This window comes from Pelodiscus sinensis, chromosome 3, assembly GCF_049634645.1.
Source record: "Pelodiscus sinensis isolate JC-2024 chromosome 3, ASM4963464v1, whole genome shotgun sequence".
Lineage (NCBI taxonomy): Eukaryota > Metazoa > Chordata > Testudines > Trionychidae > Pelodiscus > Pelodiscus sinensis.
This window is the reverse complement of record NC_134713.1, coordinates 44,603,770-44,626,897: the sequence shown is the minus strand read 5'-3', so window position 1 is coordinate 44,626,897 and position 23,128 is coordinate 44,603,770. Positions and strand designations below refer to the sequence as shown.

General features: G+C 40.4%; 1 protein-coding gene across 6 annotated transcripts in view; it reads right to left on the bottom strand.

Moving 5' to 3' along the window:
• Positions 1 to 23,128, bottom strand: part of PRIM2 (DNA primase subunit 2) — a 226,769-nt gene that overhangs the window by 69,280 nt on the left and 134,361 nt on the right. For 5 of the 6 annotated variants that reach the window (XM_075923673.1, XM_075923677.1, XM_075923676.1 and 2 more), the window contains 2 exons: positions 17,565 to 17,637; positions 15,496 to 15,681 (listed from right to left, as the gene is read on the bottom strand). In XM_075923673.1, the coding sequence (XP_075779788.1) occupies positions 15,496 to 15,681; positions 17,565 to 17,637 (259 nt within the window). Of the gene's footprint in view, positions 1 to 15,495; positions 15,682 to 17,564; positions 17,638 to 23,128 lie in introns of those variants that run through there. The other variant, XR_012902557.1, reaches the window with a different exon arrangement.

The window sequence follows — 23,128 nt, the reverse complement described above, 5'->3', positions numbered from 1 at the left end:
AGTTATTTTAGTATAAGGCACTGTGTGAATGTTTTTATTCTTAAATAAAAGTGTTTCTTTCAGAATAGTTTAATCCACTTCCAAAGGGGATTAGCTAAATCAGAAAAACACAAACTTAGTCCAAAATAAGAATGTCCACACCAGCTAATGCTAAACTGATTATTCAAGAACAGTTATTCGGTACATTTTCAAGTGTAAATGAACCCTTAAATAGATCAGAGAGGACACCGCCACCATTCTGCTTGTCACTTAAGCCTGTTCCATCTTCAATTGAGGCCTCCTACCCCAATACTTACATCCAGGCCATATCTAAATCTTTCAAATTCTTTCTGCACAGCATCTCTAACATATGGCCTTCCTTGTCCATCCACAAATCTAAACTCTTCTCTAGGCTTCCATCCTCACATTTAAATTACTAAAATATCCTTTTTTCAGTCCAGGACCACTTATATCCTTGTTGTCCCTGACAGACTTTCAGAATGCTGATAAAAATATCATTTTCCTAGCCCTTGTTTTGACAACTGTCACACTTTTTTAATCTCTCCTGATAAAGATGTCAACGGAGATGGTTTTGGAATACATTTATAAATTAAACAGTAATAAGTTACCAGGACCAGATGACATTCATCAAAGTTTCTGAAGGAACTCAAATATAGAACTTCTAACTATGGTATGAAGCCTATCATTTACATCAGCTTCTCTACCAGATGACTGGGGAATATCTAATGTGACACCAATTTTTTAAAAAGGCTCTAGAGGCAATCCTGGCAATTTCAGACTAAGAAGCCTAATTTCAGTAGCAAGCAAACTGGTTGAAACTATAGCAAGGAAGAGAATTATTAGACACTTGTCTTGTAGGGATAACATATTAATGTATTGAAAATGATTCCTCCAAATGGAAGTGACTCCCCATAATTTGTTCCCCACAACTTAGTGTTTAGATTTATTATTAATTCTTCTTATTATTATTATTATTATTTGTTAAGATTGTTAAATGTTTAGATTTATTATTATTATTGTCCCTTTAGAATATAATGTATTAGGTAATGTAACTTAGAACTGTTAAAAATATAATCCTATGTAACCAGAAACAGCCCCCCCCCCTCTGTGCTCCAGGGCATGCTCAAGCTTGTGCAAGGGGCTGCTTGAAATTGACATTGCAGAGATACATTGTAACAATGCATTGTCAAGCCACTAACTCTGCTATGGGAGCCAAGCCCTGTAATTGACTAAGGCCATTGTTACTTAATTGAGGCCTGTTCTCTTTAAAACATTGTAACTTTATTCAGCACTCAGAGAATGTTTTAAGCAATACCACCCAGAAACTTTCTGTAACTACAACTCTGATATATGTAAAGTTATTATTACCAGAAACTTTTTGTAACTACAACTCTGATATATGTAAAGTTATTATTATACAAAAACATTGTATGGGAAACATTAAGGAATGTATGTAAGAGAGAGAGAGAGTGCTTGGATGATGAGTGAATGGTTCTAAGAGGTGCCAGCCTGAGAATACAGCAACAAAGGGCTGAAGAAGGCGTCAGGTGCCAGTGCAACCAAAAGGTGTCAAGTGGAGAAACTGGAGGTCCACCCGATGAGATCACTGATGAGCACCTGGCAGCCACCCTGGAGACATCAGCATGATGCAGCAATTTCCATAGACTGGCATAGGAAGAAATTCCTATAAGAACTGGACTAAAAAACAATGGAATCAGAGTCCAAGGTTCTGCTGCCAGCCCACCAGGAGCTTCAGATTCGCATCTGATCAGGACTTCGCTCCCCACTACCATCACTTGTGTACAGAGTACCTGGCCAGTATCCTGTCACAAGCAACTTCCAGGCTGGTAACTATACACAGAACTTGAATGAATGGATGTATGAATGAATGGTTTATATATATATATATAAGTGTATAAGGGTTAAGTAGTGTTAGGAATAAGTAGTTAAACAACGTTGTTTGCTTCTATCTTTTCTTTATTTTTTATTATTATCTTTACAATAAATGTGGCTTTTTGCCTTATCCCCCTCATAAGATCCTGCTTGCTTTTATTTGGTACAACATTTTGGTGGAGAATGCGAAAGGGGGAATATTGGTAAAAAAGCCTCAGGTATTGTGGACATTGGTGTGCACACAGCTGACTCTACAAAGAGCAGTTCTATTTTTTTTTTCTTTTTTTTTCTTTTTTTTTTGGTTAACCAAAGCCTGCTGACCTCCAGAGGGTAGAGGCTTCACAAAAGAGCTCATAATAAAGAGAAGCTACGGTTATTTATTGAAATAATCTAGGCTGTGTAACTAGAAGCTACAATTATTAAAATAATTTAGGCTGTAAATAGAAGCTACGATTATTCATTGAAATAATCTAGGCTGTGTAACTTGAAGCTACGATTATTCATTGGAATAATCTAGGCTGTATAACTAGAAGCTACAATTATTGAAATAATTTAGGCTGTAAATAGAAGCTACGACTATTGAAATAATCTAGGCTGTATTACTAGAAGCTACCATTATTAAAATAATTTAGGCTGTAAAAAGAAGCTACGATTATTAATTAATAGTCTAGGCTGTGTCACTCGCTGCAAGGGTTCAGGGGTGATAAAGGAAACTACACAAGTATTAAAGATGTTTAAGAAAAGTCCAGGGAAAGCGGTCTCAGAGGGAGGAATAAAGTTTGAAGGAGCTCAAACCTCACCTTTTATAAAGAAATAACACTCTTTAAACAAATCCTTCAGAGATATGGGCACAAGTCCCTGGACTGGACAAGCCCTTGAAGATGTTTGTAATATTTTGGACCTAGAGGATAGATTGGCACAGTATATCCTCATGTACAGACCTTCTAATGCTGCCAAAGGATATGCAGCAGCAATTTGGCTATTATGGGAGGCATGTAATAACAGTTACCTCCACTTAGCTACCTGCAAAGAAGAAAAAAATCTCTCTCTGCAGGAAAAGCTAAACCCAAAAGAAAAAGGGAAAAGAAAACACAACTTCAATTTGGCTCCTATGAAACCTGTAATGAGGTGTTCCTCAAATTAACTAATTATAAAAATTCAAATAGGAAACTGCAAAATGTAAAAGCCTCTGCTGCAAAAGCAAAAAGGTGGAAATGTCTGTCCCTCAGTACCCAGACACAGCTAGATTCCCTTAAGGATGGGTACTGAGAGTTAAAGTAGCACTCTCAAAGTTTTCAGGAATATGCTTTAAAAAAAAAAGGACCAGGAGGTGTGGGGTTTAGTGAACAAGGCCACCCTCCTTGCTAAACTGGTAATGGGACAAAGCCTGTGTCCATGGAAAAGGGCCATTCAGCAAGAAAAACAGGATCAGGCCCAGACAAGCAGGCAGGCAAAAGATAAATTAAAGGCCTTGTAAAACTGGGAAAAAGCAGTAAGTACAGGCACTGAAAATCTAAATTCTTAAAACAATACTTACAAGAAGTAATATCTGAAGCAAGGCCAGTTTTCATTTTAAGAAATAAGAAAGTGTTTTAAGAAAAAAAAAAAACACAAAAAAGTTAACTCTACAGAGTATGGAAGAAATTGAGCAGTTGTAAAAATGCTAAAATGTTATAGGAAAAAAATTCTTGGTTTCTTTGCAGCCATTCTGAAGGAAAAAGGGGCCCTTTTCCAAAAGAGTGTCTGTAAATAATCCAGGCAAATTTAACTAAAAAACTTCAAGGGGGTTCTATTGGGAACTTAAGTACCCCCAAATGAATAAAAGTGAATGTAATCTTTGTACAGGTATGTAAAAATAGTGTTAGAAATATTCAGAGAATATATGCATGTATCTGTGTGTAAATGCAGTGTAAATAGTAGGTAAGGTTTTTAAGATCCAGAACTCCTGTTTTGTAGGTTAGTAAACTGTTTTGTATGCTTAAAACAAATTGGTTTGTTTTGTTTTTAGTAAAGCCATTTCATACCAAGTTGTTTAATAAAAGTATAGGAAAACTCAGTGAGCATAAAAGAAATAGTTACACCCGATGCAAAAATTAATATGGCTAAATAACATTATAAACAAAGAATGCACATTTTCCTGTGACATGCAATGTATATTGTAGAAGGAGGTAAAAACTGGAAACAAATCAAAATCCTGTGAAGGCTCCAGGAGCCACAACAGGTTGTAATTTCCTTTTCAGGTTGCTGTGTGAGAAAGCAGAACTTAAAGTAAAAACTCAAAACTGTAAATCTCTGGCAAAAGTTATTGTGTCCCTTTTTAAGACAAAGCTACAAACAGCTTTTAATCTAAAAGCAAGCCAGAAAGTGTCTGTGGTGCAAATGCCCTAGCTGGCAGCACACACAAAAAAATTTGGCAGGTAAATAAATAGTTTGATTAGCAAACTACCTGAGACCAGAACAAAAAGGGGTCTGCATATGGAAAAATTTCAAGATGGTTTTAAACACACTGGTCTCAAAGCTAAGTTGTCTAAATAAAAGGCATGCTATCACAGGATACTTAAACACCTATTGGTAAGATCCACAGGGCTACTTGTTGTTTAATGCTAATGCTCATAAGTAACCCTGTAATATGTACATGATTTTCTTTTTTAAAAAAAAAAAAGAAAAACCTTTAAAATGTTAAAATAATCATTGGAAACACATCTCACACTTAAAACCCTCCCAGCATTATAGTAATAATGCTTCTTGGCTACTCTCTATTCATAAACCTAACACAGCAGAAACTTACTAACTTAGTCTGCTGTATAAGAGGAAAACTAAAGTACACCTCCTAAATTTAATAATTACACAGTGGGGTAATTCACCCACAAGAAGGGGTAAAAACCATTGAAACCTGTTTTGCTACAAAACAAAAATATTTAACTATAGGAGTAATTGTAAGCAAAGAGAAATGAAAACATATTTGTAAAAAAGAAAGTATGTAAATAATAATGCCACCCCCAAAGGGGTAGAAGTATGTTCTTGTTTTGTCTTTCAGAAAATCAGGACAAGCTGGTACCAGCTAAATACCCTACAACACCATGGATGTATTGTTGCAACAAAGATTGTTTTATGTTTTGTGTTTGTCTCATGTCTGTCTGTCTGTCTAACTAACTAGTATACTGTGTTAAAAATAATCTGCCCTAGGCAGGAAAGGTTCAATAAGCATTAAACATTTTAACTGCATTTAGAGAAACCCAGTGTGGATGGCTGTGGAGAGATCTCAAAGGGACTAATAGTTGTTTCAGAAGAGGCAGAATCAGCCAGGGAATTGGAGCAGTCTGGCAACCAAGTAACTGGGTATAACCAGCTTGCTGGGAAGTCAGTGTGTTTGGGACAGGAGTGTTCCCAGGGGAGGCACACCCAGCCAGGCCTTTTGTCTTTGGAAGAGGGAGTTTTGCATTTGAAACCACAGGGCAATGGGGCAAGACCTATGTGGCCAAGGAAGGCTGCAGATTTTTCAACCTAAAAACCCAAAATTGTCAGCGTACACTTGGGATGAATTTGTTCCTGCTACTTATGCTAACTTTCATAACCACTGTACTGCAGTTACTAAGAATGTAACAATGTTCAATGTGCAGGATTTTGTACCAAAACCCTGGAAATGGTTAAAAAAATGTACCCAAGAGCACATTGTATGTTCAAAAGCCTTGTAACACTGGTATTTTACTGTTAGTACTTGTAATTAGTGTTGAAGCTTCTCACCTGAGAAAGGGGAATTCCAAAATTGGTGTGTGATGTGAAAAGGGAAACTGAGGCACACCACCAATTTTGTTTTCAGGGCTAAATGCAAGGATGCCTACACTATATGGGATGAGAGCACATAAATTCATGCACTGTTAATTGGGTTTCAAACTGTTGCCCAAGCTGCCCTGGATAAAATCACTATTTTTTCTCTCGCTCTGGGCAAAGTCACCTAACCTGGATAAAGAGAATATTTGTTACATTACAATCACAAACACATGTTGCCTCACAATACCTTCTCTTAAACAGATTAAATACAAAGTGACACTACGAGTATACCAGATATCGTAGTGTCAAAAGGGGGAGTATGTAGGGATAACATATTAATGTATTGAAAATGATTCCTCCAAATGGAAGTGACTCCCCATAATTTGTTCCCCACAACTTAGTGTTTAGATTTATTATTAATTCTTCTTATTATTATTATTATTATTTGTTAAGATTGTTAAATGTTTAGATTTATTATTATTATTGTCCCTTTAGAATATAATGTATTAGGTAATGTAACTTAGAACTGTTAAAAATATAATCCTATGTAACCAGAAACAGCCCCCCCCCCTCTGTGCTCCAGGGCATGCTCAAGCTTGTGCAAGGGGCTGCTTGAAATTGACATTGCAGAGATACATTGTAACAATGCATTGTCAAGCCACTAACTCTGCTATGGGAGCCAAGCCCTGTAATTGACTAAGGCCATTGTTACTTAATTGAGGCCTGTTCTCTTTAAAACATTGTAACTTTATTCAGCACTCAGAGAATGTTTTAAGCAATACCACCCAGAAACTTTCTGTAACTACAACTCTGATATATGTAAAGTTATTATTACCAGAAACTTTTTGTAACTACAACTCTGATATATGTAAAGTTATTATTATACAAAAACATTGTATGGGAAACATTAAGGAATGTATGTAAGAGAGAGAGAGAGTGCTTGGATGATGAGTGAATGGTTCTAAGAGGTGCCAGCCTGAGAATACAGCAACAAAGGGCTGAAGAAGGCGTCAGGTGCCAGTGCAACCAAAAGGTGTCAAGTGGAGAAACTGGAGGTCTACCCGATGAGATCACTGATGAGCACCTGGCAGCCACCCTGGAGACATCAGCATGATGCAGCAATTTCCATAGACTGGCATAGGAAGAAATTCCTATAAGAACTGGACTAAAAAACAATGGAATCAGAGTCCAAGGTTCTGCTGCCAGCCCACCAGGAGCTTCAGATTCGCATCTGATCAGGACTTCGCTCCCCACTACCATCACTTGTGTACAGAGTACCTGGCCAGTATCCTGTCACAAGCAACTTCCAGGCTGGTAACTATACACAGAACTTGAATGAATGGATGTATGAATGAATGGTTTATATATATATATATAAGTGTATAAGGGTTAAGTAGTGTTAGGAATAAGTAGTTAAACAACGTTGTTTGCTTCTATCTTTTCTTTATTTTTTATTATTATCTTTACAATAAATGTGGCTTTTTGCCTTATCCCCCTCATAAGATCCTGCTTGCTTTTATTTGGTACAACAGTCTTACTCAGAAATCGTATTAATCTAATACAGCTTTTGTAAAGGGATATCATGTCTAACTAATTAATAGAATTTTTTGAACGGGTCAACATGTGGACCAGGATGACTGAGTGAATATACTGAATACTTGGACTTTCAGAAAGTCTTTAACGAGTTCCCATACCAATGGCTTTTAAGCAAAGTAGGCAGTCATAGTATAGGAAAGAAGGGCTTTCTGTGTATCAGTAACAAGTTAAAAGCTGGGAAATAAAGGGTAAGAATAAATATTTTTTATAGTGGGGAGAGTTTAAAATCAGACTCCCAGAACTCTCTGTACTGGAGCTGAAGCGGTTTAACATATTCATAAATGATCTGGAAAAAGGAGTAAACAGTGAGGTGGCAAAGTTTGCGGATGAACTACTCAATATAATGAAGTCTGCAGTAGACTGTGAAGAGTTACAAAGGATCTGATAAAACTGGGTAACAGGGCAACAAAATGGTACATGAAATTCAGTCCTGAAAAATGCCAAGTATTGCATACTGGAAATAATCCCAAATATACATATACAATGGTGAAGTCTAACTTACCAGTTACCACTCATGAAAGAAATCTTGGAGTCACTGTGGATAGTTCTCCACTCAACATCCACTCAATGTGCAGCAGCAGTCAAAGAAAGCTAACAGAATGTTGGCAGTCATTAAGAAAGGGCTAGGTAATAAGACAGAACATATCATATTGCCTCTATATAAATATATGGTACGCCCATAGCTAAAGTACTGAGTGCGGGTCTGGTCCACCATCTCAAAAACATAAAAATATGGAACTGGAAAAAGTACAGAAAAGGGTAACGAAAGTGCTTAGGTTTATGGAACAGCTTCTGTATATGAGAGAGTTTAATTAGACTGGGAATTTTCAGCTTGGAAAGAGACAACTGAGTGGAGGGAATATCACTTTAGTCTATTTAAATCAATACGGTTGTGGAGAAAGAAAATTAGGAAGCAATATTTATTCCTTCCCACAACAAAAGAACTAGGTGTCACCAAATGAAATTAACAGGCAGCAGATTTAAAATAAACAAGAGAAAGTCTCACAGTGCAGTCTATCTGTGGAATTCTTTACCAGGGATGTTGTGAAGGATAAGACTAACAGGGTTCAAAAAAGAACTAGATCAATTCATGGAGGATAGGTTCATCAAAGAGTATTAGCCAGGATGGGCAGACAATGTCCCTAGCCTCCGTTTGCCAGGAATGGGTGACAAGATGGATCGCTTGATGTTTACCTGTTTGGTTCATTCCCTCTAGGGAAGCTGGCATTGGTCACTGTCGGAAGACAGGATATCACGTTAGATTGGCCTTTAGTCTGACCCAATATGGATGTTTTATTATTCTGAGGCAATACCGTAGCTAAAAGGGCAAATATAATTCTTGGAAGTGTAAGCAAGGGAATAGCAACTAGGGATAGGGCGACAGAATTAAGGTCTGGAAAACATGCCTTACAATGAAAAACTAAAGCTCAGTCTATATAATTTATTAAAGACAAGGCTGAGAACTTGATTAGTCTGGAAGTACCTGCATGTGGAAGAGATTTGTGATAGTAGACAGCTCTTTAATACAACAGAAAAGGGCATAATGAGAACCAACCATTGGATTTGAAGCTAGACAAAATCAGACTAGAAATAAAGAAAAAAAAGGGGTATTAACTATAAACAATTCTGATACTCCATCACTTGCAGGCTGTAAATCAAGATATCTAAAACATTCTCAACCTTAGGTAGGTTCAAGTTCTGAAGATATGCAGATTAGAGTCTCTGAATTGTCATGAGGAGTTAAATATGTACCACTTCAGCATTCTTGTTAGGCTCTGATGCAATAATGAAGTATCAAAATATGATTGTATACTATGTTCTTTGAATGACACAAGTGTGTTGTACTTCAATCTTAAGAACATTAAGGAAGATCGAAGTACAACACACTTGTGTCATTCTCTTAACTGCCTCTTGTTCTATTCTTTTTCACAAGTTAATAACACAACAAGCAAATCAAAACACAGTATTTTGAAAGCTACAATGGGATATTACCACCTCATTATTCCAAACATATGCGAGTTTAATACCATCATGCTACTTTCCAGTGAAAAAGATCTTAATCAAAACTTGAACAGAGCACTATTTCTTTCTTGTGACCAAAACTAAAACAAGACTGAAACCGTACCAAATAAATCTCTTCCTGTTCTACTCTTGCAACTTAGATCCTACATGTACAGGCAGTCACCGGGTTACATACAAGATAGGGACTGTAGGTTTGTTCTTAAGTTGAATCCGTATGTAAGTCGGAACTGGCGTCCAGATTCAGCCGCTGCTGAAACTGATCAGTTTCAACAGCGGCTGAATCTGGACGCCAGTTCTGACTTACATACAGATTCAACTTAAGAACCCCAGGCATCCCCAAGTCAGCTGCTGCTGAAACTGATCAGCAGCTGATTCCAGGAAGCCCAGGGCAGGGGCTTCCTGTAGTCAGCCACTGGTCAGTTTCAGCAGCAGCTGACTTGGGGACACCTGGGGCAGAGCAGCTAGGGTGCTCCTGGGTTGGTCCAGTGGCGCCCAGAGCGGGGCTACGGGACCAACCGGCAGCGCCCAGCTGCTGTACCACAGGCGTCCGGAGCAAAGCCGCGGAGCATGGGGGCAGCGGGACAGCCCAGACGCGCCGTGGCTATCCTGCTGCCCTCGGGCTCCGTGGCTTTGCTCTGCTTTGCTCCCCGTCCCCCTGGTCCGCAGACCAGGGGGACGGAGAGCAAAGCGGCGGAACACGCGAGCAGCGGACAGCCCCGACGCGTCTGGGCTGTCAGCTGGCCGCGTGCTCCGCGGCTTTGCTCTGCTCTGCTCCCTGTCCCCCTGGTCTGCAGACCAGAGGAACGGGGAGCAGAGCAGAGCAGAGGAAAGCCGCGGAGCACATGGCCAGCGGACAGCCCAGACGCGTCTGGGCTGTCCGCTGCCCGCGTGTTCCGCCGCTTTGCTTCCTCTCCCTGGTCTGCTGGAGACCAGGGAGAGGGAGGGCCCCGTTCGTAACTGCGGATCCGACATAAGTCGGATCCGCGTAACTCGGGGACTGCCTGTATGTCAAACACTCAACTACAGCAAAGAGTCCATACTCCTATTATGCATTTCATCAGTATCTATAGTTAGGTACAATAGATATCATTTGCAATTCAGCATTTGCCTTCTGAAATCACACATGTCCATTTTAGATTGGTTCCTTCCTCACAGTACAAAGACATTTTAAGGCAAAGGAATTTATAGGGCATCCAGTAGCTTAGTAAAATGGATAAACATATGAAAATGTCATCATCTGATGTATTCAAAGTTTAATTATTACATACCCAAACTCACTCTCTCTAGAACTACAGGTCTGAGGAAACAAAAGCTAAGCTCTAACAATTTGAAATGTTACATTTTCCAACACAAGCACACCTTGTAACGTTTCAAAAGTACAGGCAGTCTCCGGGTTACGTACAAGATAGGGATTGTAGGTTTGTTCTTAAGTTGAATCTGTATGTAAGTCGGAACTGGCGTCAGCCGCTGCTGAAACTGATCAGTTTCAACCGCGGCTGAATCTGGACGCCAGTTCTGACTTACATACAGATTCAACTTAAGAAACCCAGGCGTCCCCAAGTCAGCTGCTGCTGAAACTGATCAGCGGCTGATTCCAGGAAGCCTGGGGCAGAGCAACTCTGCCTCAGGCTTCCTGTAGTCAGCGCTGGTCAGTTTCAGCAGCGGCTGAATCAGGATGCCTGGGGCAGAGCAGCTGGGGTGCTGCCGGGTTGGTCCGGAGCGGCGCTGCGGGACCAACCCGGCAGCCCCCAGCTGCTCTAACCCAGGGGTAGGCAAGAAAAGCCTGGTCTGCTGGGGGGGGGGGGGGGGGCACTAGCTGCACCCCCCCCCCCAGCAGACCCGGGAGACGGGGGTGGCGGGACCGCCCAAGTCCTCCACGGCTTTGATCCGTCTCCCTCGTCTGTTGACCTGGGAGACAGGGGGCAAAGCCTTGGAGCATGCCCACAGCGGGACAGCCCAGGCCCGCTTGGGCTGTCCCGCTGCGGGCGTGCTCCAAGGCTTTGCTCCCCGTCTCCCTGCAGACCAGGGAGATGGGGAGCAGCTTTTCTCGCCCCGGAAGACGGGGGCGGCGGACCGCAGCGCATCTGGGCATCCCGACGCTCCCATCCTACGGGGCGAGAAAAGCCCTGTTCGTAACTGCGGATCCGACATAAGTCGGATCCGCGTAACTCGGGGACTGCCTGTAATGCTGTTGTGGCCAAAACTATTTGTAATTATTGAGCAAATGCTGCAATTACAATTAAAGGTGGGCATGTAAAAAGCAGCTCTCTTGTTGCCTCGCCAAAAAAAAAAAAAACACCCCACCTGTTTTGCTTATCTATCCATTTTGATATTTGAACAGTTTGATATAATGTGTACAGTTACCAGTTAGGTGTTAGCAATCCTAAAAGCGGTTATTCAAAAACATTAAATTATTTCAAATTATAGCCAGCTTTTAAATATTGGTAGTGCTATAGTTATGGATGGATCCCACATAAGAGCTGTAAGATAGAAATTTAGAGACGTTTTAGTCTTATACATTTTTCCACAGAAATATGCCTGAAGAAATTCCATCTTCATGGTACTTCAGCATCTTGCTGACCAAAGCCATTTAGCTTTGGTGGTTTGGCCATAACTGTGTACTGCCAAAGTTCAGATATAAGAATGGGAGGAGATCAAGTAACTTGATACATTTTTTTCAAAGCTTTTGGTAGAAAGTGATTTCCTTTTCCTTGGCTGATTTCTTTTTTTTTTTTTTTTTTTACTTTTTTTTACTAGAGACTGGAAAAATTATTTTCCATCCTCTGTTTTTAGACACTTTGAAATTTCGAAGTATTGCAAAATTACACATAAAAATCCCTAATGGCTGTTCATTTAATAACTGTCTATAAAAATCGCCCAGGTGTAACATTAAGTAGATAATTAAACACTAACAAACAATAAAAAACGAGAATAATATAGGTGGAATATCTACAGGAGAACAGAAATATCAGCCTTGAAAACAAGGATTTTGACTCAGGCTGTAACAAGGTACTGGAGAGGAAATCAGTCTGCTCTGGCCCCTTTTACTTTTGATGCTGAGCATGTGTACAAGGGTAGTTTATAGGGTGCTACAGGACCACTCATTGTTTTTTTTTTTGTTTTTTTTTTAAAGAGACTAACACAGCTACCTCTCTAACTTAGGGAACAAAATAGCAGATGAAATTCAATGTGAATTAATGGAAAGAAATGCATATTGGAAAACAATCACAGCTATACATACAAAATGATGAAGTTTAACTTTTTCTTGAGTGGCAACAAATAAGATCTTAGAATCACAGTGGATAGTCCTCTGGAAATATCCACTTAATGTGCAGCAGCAGTCAAAAAAGCTAATGGGAATCATAAAATTAATATATAAATAAGACAGAAAATCTCATAATGCCACTATATAAATCCATGATGGGCCTGCATATAGTTCTGGTCACCCCATTTTAAAAAGATACATTATAAATGGAAAATGTATAGAGAAATACATAATTATAAAAAAAGGAAAGTTGCCACATGAAGAGAGATTAAAAAGACTTGGTGTTTTCATTTTGGAAAAAAGAAACAGAGAAGATATAGACTATAAAATCATGAATGATGTGGAGAAAGTGGAGAAAGAAATAGTAATTACTCCTTCACATGACTTAAGAACCAGAGGTCACCCAATAAAATTAATTGGCAACAGATTTAAAAAACAAAACAAAAGGAAGTAAGTACTTCTTCACACAATGCATAGTCAACCTGTGGAACTTGTTGCCACAGGATACTGTGAAGTTCAAAACTATATTGGGGTACAAAAAAGAATTAGATTCGTTCATGAAGGATAGGTCCATCGATGGCTGTTAGCTTAGATGTCAGGGATGCACCTTCCTGCTCTGAGTATCTCTGGTTGCCAGAGAAGTGGATGACTGTAGATGGATAATATGATGATTGTTCAAGACAGAAGACAGGATACTGGTCTAGATTAACCCACTACAGCCATTCTTATGTTGTTGTGTTCCATCAGCTTTCCCTTCTCTATTACATGAAATGTATGTTGTCTTCACTTAAAACTCTATCCCCATCCTATTTGTTATGCACTATCAGAAGGTCTGCTCCCACTGATAAGCCCATGATGTCAGCCTCTAATCAGCCATTTGTTAAGTTTTCCAACAAGCGTTCCTTCACGCTCTCACTAATATGAGATGCTTTTCACAAACCTCCAGAAAACTAACCTTATCTGACTCAAAACAAACTCTTATGACACCTAGAAAATATTTAACAGTTAGGCCCCTGCTGCCTCTGCCTCTCATGTTGACCAAAACTGTCTCATTGTTTCCTTTACTCCCCACATCTGTCTGTATCCATGTATTGACTCTTACTTTGATTGTAAGCTCTTAGGAGCAACAGCCATCTTTTTGTATATCTAGCATAAAGGGGTCTTGGTCCATGACTAGGGTTGTTGGACATTATGATAATACAAATAATAATGAATACTCCAAAGTTTCAGCTAGTACAAAATATGGCAATTTTCCTGCTTAGTGGAGCAAGTTACCATTGTCATACCATACCTATGGACTATGAATTGCATTTGTTTTCCAGCTGCTTAACTGTGCAACACAACTTGCTACAGGTTGAACCGCACTAGTCCGGCATCTCTGCTCTGGCAACATCCACAGTCCATTATGATTTTAGTTAGTTGGTTATCTGCTAATCATGGGTATAACCAAGTTTCCCGTAGCCCTGGCTCTCAGTGTTCTGTGCTGTTTTATTTAGCTCTAAATTACCCATAAATGTCTTCTAAGAGACCAGCAAGCAGTGGAAGTGCTGGTAATATTGCTAAGCTTAAGTTTATTTTTATACTTTATCTACTTATTTACTTGTGCCAAATACTATAAAATTGTGTAATACCACTACCACTTTGTTATGGAGAGAGCTGATAACCCGTGGCTAGGCGTAGGCTTATATAGGGTATATCAGTATAGTCATACATTAAATGGAACAGCACTTGCAATGCTGCTTAACGTTCACCTCAGTGAAATGAAAATAAAGACACCTACTCAGTACAATATTGACCTCCGTGGTTTGTCAAACCACTCAAATCCTGAAGGTGCCAGACTAGAGTGGTTGAACCTGTAGCTCTAATATATATATAGCTCTATTTTGTTTAGAGCAAGGCTTTCCTTGGCATTGCTTCTCTTTTGCAACGCCAACAAATAAAGATAAAAGAAACATTGTACCTAAAAGGAAAAAAGAACTTAGAAAGGTGCTGACATAATCAGAAGGAGTGCTGACCAGCACCTGGTCACTAAGGTAACTAGCAAAGATGTAGGGCAGTCAGTCAATAACAATGCAGGTAGGAATTTCAAACTGGAAAAAGAGGGTTTTTTCTCTCTCTCCTTTGTTTGAGGGCAGAGCAGTTTCTCCCAGGAATTGAATGAGATGGGAGACACTTCTCTCTTCAAGAATGGACTCCTTAAAATGTGTAATTAGGGAAAAGTTTAGATAGTCCATCTGGGTTTATTGTTTTCCTTGTTTGGGGGTTTGGAAATCATATCTGAGTGTCTAATTGTTTTCTTTTTTATAAAAAAGGATTACAGCCCAGGGACTTTCCTTGAATACCTATATCAAATGATGTCTCTTCCCACCTAGCAAATTTACTATGCTTGCAACTGTAGTTTTGTTTTGATAATAAAAGATTGGGGTTTTTTTATTCTAATTAACCGGTATTGGTTGACTGTTGTGTCCTTAGGACTAAATGCCTAGTTGCAAGGACCAAGTCCATTATTGTCTGTGGATTCCCTCTGTTTTTCCCAACTCCAAGAAAAACCAGACATTGGAGCAGTGGGGAGAGCTTTACCTTAGGGAGGGGATTCCCAAGTGCTCTTTTCTCTGACTTTCTTGGAATCACTTCAGTGGTGGAAGTGAAAAACCAGTCTTGCTTCCTCCCGCCCCCCCTCCCCCGGCTTTTTTTGGATCTCAGGGGGACTGAGATTGAGTAAATGTGTCTCTGGGAATCACAGCAACAGGTTTTGCAGAGATTATTCTGCTAGTCAGCTCCCCCAACTCTGCACGCATAGGATTGAGCTGTGACAGGTGTATTATCCTAATTCTTATGTTCATGTAAAAATGTTTTAGTTAATAATGAAGTGAGGTCTGAAGAACAGAGTACGGTATTAAAAAGTCCTTGCATTTCGATAGTTAGTCTTCAACCAAAAACAAACTTACCTTGTCTGCATCCACTTTTCCTTTAATAAATTCAGACTTCCAGAATTGCAGAGCTTGTTCCAGTGTTAAGCCAATGCCCTTTAAAAACAGTCCATATTGGATACGACCTCCATGACGGAGATGGTGGTTATCTCGCAGGGCTTTGTGCAACTGTCTCATGCACAGAGGAAATGATTTAACAGAAAGCTGAAGAATAAAAAAAAATATATAAAGTAGATTAACCAAGTAACTGATAGAATATATGTTTATTGGGATTACTAATTAACTCTATCTGAAAAGGTCAATGGCTGGGGAAAATAAAATGCATATACAATAATCACTGGATTACAAATGTAACCCCCTTTTTCCTCCCCGGGTTACTGGGGAGCAGGTCACACTCACAGGTGTGCCTGGGCCCCTGGCGTTTTAACCCAAAAGAGATCCTGAGTACCCCAGGGGTGATGGTGTTTAGCTGGGGAAATCCCTATCCACCCCCTTGCTGCAGTCCCTTCCTGGCAATGAATGTAAAGTGGCGGTGCCTACACCTGGCTGGCCTTGTACACACACTGGTGCCTTGAGAGCCTCCAGGAATATACTCATTCCAACATGAAGCTAGATCTAATTCCAGAACAACTACAAATCATATACATCTAATAGAATACTTTAAAATAAACAATCTTTACTTAACTACACAGGGATTAACAGATTAGCAAGGAATAGCATTAACAAAACACATAACAATAACTGAAGCTTATGTAGCTAGACAACAGTTACTCCACCCCAGAGTGTGCACACCCTTAGACTCAGTCCCAGACGCTTGCGTTGGCGCGCTGATGTTGCAGCTGTAGTGAGGATTTGGTCCAGGCTAAACAGCAGCTCTGTCCCAGGCAGCACTCTTCCAGCAAGGCCCAAACTCACTGCCTCATGCTGTGCCTATAGGAAGCAGCCTGCTAACTCCCAGTTCCAACAGGCATGTAGTAGCTGTACTCCAACAGCCCCTGCACTGGGTCAATGTCCTTGGCAGCAGCCTGGCTCCCCCTTTGGTTCCAAACTGCAAGGCAGAGTCCCAGACCTAGTGCTAGGCCTAGTGCTAGGCCTCTTCTTCAAGCACATGGAGAGAGCCTCCTCTCTCTCACAAGAGTTCCTCCTACCTCTGTTGTTCCAAGGGCTCATGGGAATTGTAGTCTGGATTGTAGCACACAGGGTCTTTTTAGAATAAAACAGAGGCCCCTTTAGTAAGGGGACTACACAAATAAATCAAATATGCCCTTGACTCCAAAAATCCAAGGACAAAAACATAAAATACACAAGGGGAAAGCTACTAGGTAACAAAAGTGTAACTGATCATTTTCTTCCAGCAAAAACAACAAAAACTGCATAACTACTACAATGGGTCTTATGCCTGCTTGTAGCTACTTGAAGAATTATACCACAGGGAAAATGGAGAATGTGAGTTTAAGCATCAAAGAGTCACAGAATCTAAGGCCAGAACACAGTAGTAGATCATCTCATCTGACTTCATATTAATGCCAGTTCAGTATCCTGAACTTGATATTGCACTCAGTGTTGATTTGTCTAGCTCTTGTACATCAAGAGTATGCCCAACTCACAATAATCCTTTTTTATATCCATATTTTAAAAAGATATTCTCCTTTGTTATTTGAAAGATCAAAAAAAAAAAAAAAAAAAAGGAAAGAGAACCCAGGCAAACTGACCAATTATGCAGACTAAACAGAAATTGACTACAGAATGAATAAGGAAAAAAGCTGGAGGTAGAATTAAATATTTAACACCAACTCACAAATAATCCCACTCTAATTTCTAACAGGGTGAACGTTAAGTTAACGTTGCTTCATTTTAGCTTCTATATGACAATTTGTTGAACTGGTCCTGAAAACAGTTTGAAAGCCACTACTAAAGAGGAAAAAAAAAGTTTCATCACAGCTTTTATGGATATGGAGAGCAAAGAATTTTTTAAGAAAGGCCAAAGTTACCATAAGAGGTGGTAGAATGAACTGTTAATTATTTTTAATAATGTGTAAGGCAACAAGGAACATACAGCAAACAAATGATGAGCACAAAGTACTTACAGCATCAATGAGTTCCAGTGAAATTTTCCCAGTGTTTTTTTGTATGCTATAATCTGGGCCAATGTATGAATGACTGAAAGAAAAAAGGAAATAAGCTGTTTAGTTTAGTTAGTTAAAAAAGAAAATTTTATAAGTGCAGGAACTGAACTTCTGTAGAAAATTCTGTAGCAAATTAAATTTAGGAACTGATAACTTTACATGCAAACCATAGACATAAGAAAATAAAATTGTTGATAGTTATCTACAGGTTTTCAAAAACAAATTAAAAAGAACATTAAAATCAAGTCTAAATATTTTTGTGGTTCTTTTATTTTTTGGAGGAAAAGTCTTCAATATTTATATATTGGTTCTGAGTTTGAAACTGTTGAGACACCCTCGTGAAAACATCCTTAAAAAAGGAAATAAAGTCACTATTTAAAATACTGAAAAGAATGCAAAAGTACCAAAGGTATGTTTAAAAAAAAAAGAGAGAGCGAGAGAGAGAGAAGATAAGCATCTGCAGCAGCACTTCCAACTGATGACTTTTTGGGGTGGGGTGTTATTTTGAATACTAGAACTGCAAGGGACCTTGAGAGGACATCAAGTCCAGTCCCTAGCCCTCACAGCAGGACCAAGCACTATCTCGATCATCCCTGATAGATGTCTACCTAACCTCTAATTAAATATCTCCTGTGATGGAGATTCCACAACCTAACCACCCTGACAGTTAGGAAGTTTTTCCTAATGTCCGACCTAGAACTCCCTTGTTGCAATTTAAGCCCGTTGCTTCTTGTCCTATACACAGAGGCCAAGAACAATAATTTTTCTCCCTCTTCCTTATAACACCCTTTTAGATACTTGAAAACCGATATCCTGTCCTCTCTCAGTCTTCTCTTTTCTAAACTAAACAAGCCCAGTTCTTTCAGTCTTCCCTTATAGGTTATGTTTTCTAGGCCTTTAATCATTTTTGTTGCTCTTCTCTGGACCTTTTCCAAATCTTTCTTGAAATGCGGTGCCCAGAACTGGACACAATACTCCAACTGAGGCCTTATCAATGCAGAGTAGAGCAGAAGAATGACTTCTCATGTCTTGCTCACAACACTCCTGTTAATGCATCCCAGAATCATGTTTGCTTTTTTTGCAAGATTGTCACACTCTTGACTCGTGTTTAGCTTTATGTAGGTATGACAAAAAAAAATTTACTGAGATATTTAAAGGATGAATAATGTTGTAGTTAATTCATATGTAATCAATATGTGATAAACAGATTTAAGTTTAGGTATAGAAATAAGTAAAAATTACAGAGATATAAGCTTGACAAACATTTATTAAGGGTGAGTGTGTATTTGGAATAATCAAACTAAGGCAAGGTAGTTTTTTTGGGTCAAGGACCACACACAAGTGAAAAGCCAGGCTAGATGATTTTGTGTGCTCCAGCCCTATGAGTGGGTAGCAGGGGGGCTGGAGTGCCCAGTCCAGGCTCCCCAATGCGGGAGGAATCCCTGAGCATCAGGGGCCAGATCCAGGCAAGCCAGGGGCTACATCCAGCCCCCAGGCCCTGAGGTTCCCCACCCCTACTATAAAGCATAGCCTATGGTCTGAGGCCTGTAAGATGTTAGCTTAACTACATTAGGGCTTCAGCCTAAAGAAGGGTTGGCATGAGCATCTGGCCCAGGACTCAAAGTTTCAAATTGACCTGCAACCAGGATGGATACTAGGGAAGGAGGTGGATGAGGGAAATAACAGCAGTTGCAAGGAACTGGCGTGGGTGTCACCCCAACCACACCAGCTAAACAAGCACTTCTGCTCTCCATAATGCTTCACCAGGCCAATTTGTGCAGGTGAACAGTAGGTGGGAGGATCTCTGTCCTTTTTTCTAGGCTGCATAGGCTAAAGGATACCAGACCTGCCCTTGATAAGCCTGATGGCAGAAGCAGCTGGAACTATTTACACACTGATTGCAGCTTGTATACACCCAGCAAGTGAAGGACAGGTCTGGTATCCCTTAGCCCATGCAACTTTCCATCTATTTGGTCAGAGACAATAGGATTCCCATAGAATGAAAGATCTCGGAAGGAAGTCTCCATACACTGATAGAAATGTAGCCGTGTTAGTCTGGTGTAGCTGAAACAAAATACAGGACTATGTAGCACTTTAAAGACTAACAAGATGGTTTATTAGATGATGAGCTTTCGTGGGCCAGACCCACTTCCTCAGATCAAATAGTGGAAGAAAATAGTCACAGCCATTCATTCAAATCTGCACTTGAAAGAGAATTCTCTGAACTGGCATTCATGCTAAAATTCAACACTCTCTGCGGGGGGCTGAACAAAGACTCCAGCTATCTTACCCATTACAAAGATAGCTTCCCCAATTATTACCTCTAATACTATTAACTCACAGACATCTACCCTTCCCCACCTCTAATATCATTAACTCACAGGCATTCACCTTCCTTCCCTCCCCCACCCCCCCGCATCCCCCTTCTGTTCTGAAATGTGATTTGTCCTTTTCATATGTGTTCATTTTTTTAATTGTATCCTTTGGTATATATGGCTGTGACTGTTTTCTTCCACTATTTGATCTGAGGAAGTGGGTCTGGCCCACGAAAGCTCATCATCTAATAAACCATCTGGTTAGTCTTTAAAGTGCTTCATAGTCCTGTATTTTGTTCCATATACTGAGAAAGTCTAGTGGTTTGATGCCAGAAGCTGTGCCTCAAACACCCTAGTTGCAGAATCCACCACATCCCATGCCTTTTGAAGGGAGCATTGGGCCACTGTGGTGCTGTTCTGCACCACAGTTTTGAACTCGTAGGTCAAAGCCTGAGGAATGGCCTCTTTGAACTTACGGAGGGAGACCCATAAGTTAAGTTATAGCAGCCCAACAGGACCTAATTATTCACCACCCAAAACTATATACTGGTTGTGAAATAAATTTTCCTTCAAATGTCCAATCTCGAGGATGTAGTTATGCACTGTTACTGTGACACAAGGTAAAGATTGACAGGACACTGAATAAGGTGTCCACTAGTTCAGCCATCTCCTCCAATTCCAGTCCCAAGTTTTCAGCCATCCTAGTGATCCTTGGAGTCAACAGGCAGGCTGGCAAAACCCAGTGGCCCTTAAAGTTATCAGGCAAGCTAACTTTGGAGGGGTTTATGGCTGCCTCATCTGGGGAACAAAGATTGTACCACCAGTGGGAAAGGAGGGGGACTTGATCATCCTTATAATTCCCAACTTCTGAGCATCTCTCTAATATCAAGGCCAGCGCTGCCAAGTTACTACACTGAAGCAAAAGTCAATGGATGAAGCAAAGGAGGCATAGCTATGACAGGAACCTCCACCACACTGCACTGTTCCCGCTAAGTTGAGAGGCAGCACAGCTTCATAAGTGATTAATCAGCCCTGCCCAATCAGAGGCTGAGGACTCTGTGCACGGAGCTTACTGACTGAGTCGGGCTGATTAATCACCTGTGAAGCCATGCTGCAGTGCAGCTTAGAGGGAACACTGCCTCCCTGTACTTCAAAAAGGCCACTGCGAGGGACACTAACCCAACTGTCACTGCACTTACACTGCTGATGCCAATGCAGACTCAGTTACCCAGTTCTCAAGATTTAAGCAACATTTGGTCCCAGAGGAACTACCCTCCAGAATGGGATTTTGAGAAAGAATGTGGACAACGGAGTGCTTAGAGGCCACCAATACTGGTGTCTGGTGACAGGCATGGGAGGCCAATACTGATGGCTCGGGAACCAAAGTCGGTGCCAAGGGGACAAGAATGCTCCCACGGCACTGGTGACCTGAATCAATTAAAACAACTGGTCAGAAGACAATCAATGCCAATAGTAAAAGGACCAGTGCTTGCCTCAGAGATCCATATCAGGACTAGGGGGACCACAATCACATTGCCCGCAACTGATGGCAAGAACCCAATGATGTTGGTGCAGAGCACAGTCAACCTGTGGAACTCCTTGCCAGACAATGTTGTAAAGACTAGGACTTTAACAGGGATCAAGAAAGAACTAGATAAATTTATGGAAGTTAGATCCATCAATGGCTATTAGACAGGATGGGTAGGAATGGTGTCCTCAGCCTCTGTCAGAGGCTGGGAATGGGTGATGGGAGAGGGATTGTGTGAAGATTCCCCATTCATGCCCTCTGGGGCATCTGGCATTGGCCACTGTTGAAGACAGGTTACTGGGCTAGATGGACTTTGGTCTGACACAATATGGCCATTCCTATGTTCTTATATGCAATTGATAGAATAATATTTGGTAAATTATTTTGCTGGGAGAATTGTATATATAATAGTAAATGAAAAATGAATTCACACAACTGTGACTCTTTTGTATAATCATGATTGCTAATTTGGCTCCTGAGCCACTGAGGTCTGGGTAGCATTACCTAGAATAAAATGACTCTAGGAGAAAAAGTGTTCTTCTCTATGGAATGAGCACAATAAAATAAATTATCTACCTCACAATGCTATGTCAAGGATGCTTTCAGAGAGAGTGAATGGAAGGCCTCACCTGAGAGAAAAACATTATTTAAAAAAAAAAGAGTGATGGGACAAAGGAAGGTTTCCAAAAAAATTCTGTAGTTCAATATTTAGTTTCTTTTTTTGAAATTAGGTCCCCATACAAAATACTAAGCTCTGAAACTACTTGAAATATATTTTGCACAAGCAACAACATTATACAGGCAGTCCCCAACTTACGAACGGGTCACATTCCGAACACGTGGTCGTAACTCGATTTGGTCATAAGTCGGAAATACTCTTAAATGCGCTGTTCGAAAAACTTGACATACATGGCTCTCAACTTGAAAATATTATAATGGGAGGTTGGTCATAAGTACAGATGGTCTTAAGTTGGTGTGTTCGCAAGTCGGGGAACAGCTGTACACAATTATTGCAAAATATGTATCATGTAAACATATTAGCAACTAAAATATAATTACATGGATGAATGCAACAAAACATTTAAAAATCAATTTAATTGAAAGCTGTATCACATTTACTGTAGCCATTATAATAGCAATGGCACTGTGTGATGAGGCAGGGTGGCCTCCCTCTGACTCAGAAGGGGAAAACCACCCCAACGTATCAATCCTGCCTCACCCCCAGGAAGCAGAAGGGTGATGCCAGAAGTTGGGCCCCAGCAGCTGAAGGAGCCGTATGCCTTTCCAAGAGTTCCTGAAGTGGGAGGCTGGCATTCACCTCCAGGAAGCAGAGGATTGGCCAGGACTGCCAGGACCACTGATGAATCCAGACCCAAAGTAACTGCAAGCCCTTCTAGAGACTCCATTCCCCAAAGACCCAGAGGAACTGCCACTAAGTAAGATATGCCCAGAGGGAGAATGAAGAAATAGCCCAGGGTAGCCGACAGTGGTCTGGCTGAAGCAATGCCAGTGAACAAGTCAGTATGTTGCAGTCAGGACAGCTGGGTCTGCCACTGTTAGTGGCCCTGGGCTAGGACTCAATCGAGTGAGTGGGCCTGCATTCCCCCACTCAACCACACCAATCCATGGGTGACAGTCTTCCCTTGTTTCTGGGCAGAACAACTACGTTGGTTAGTTCTCCA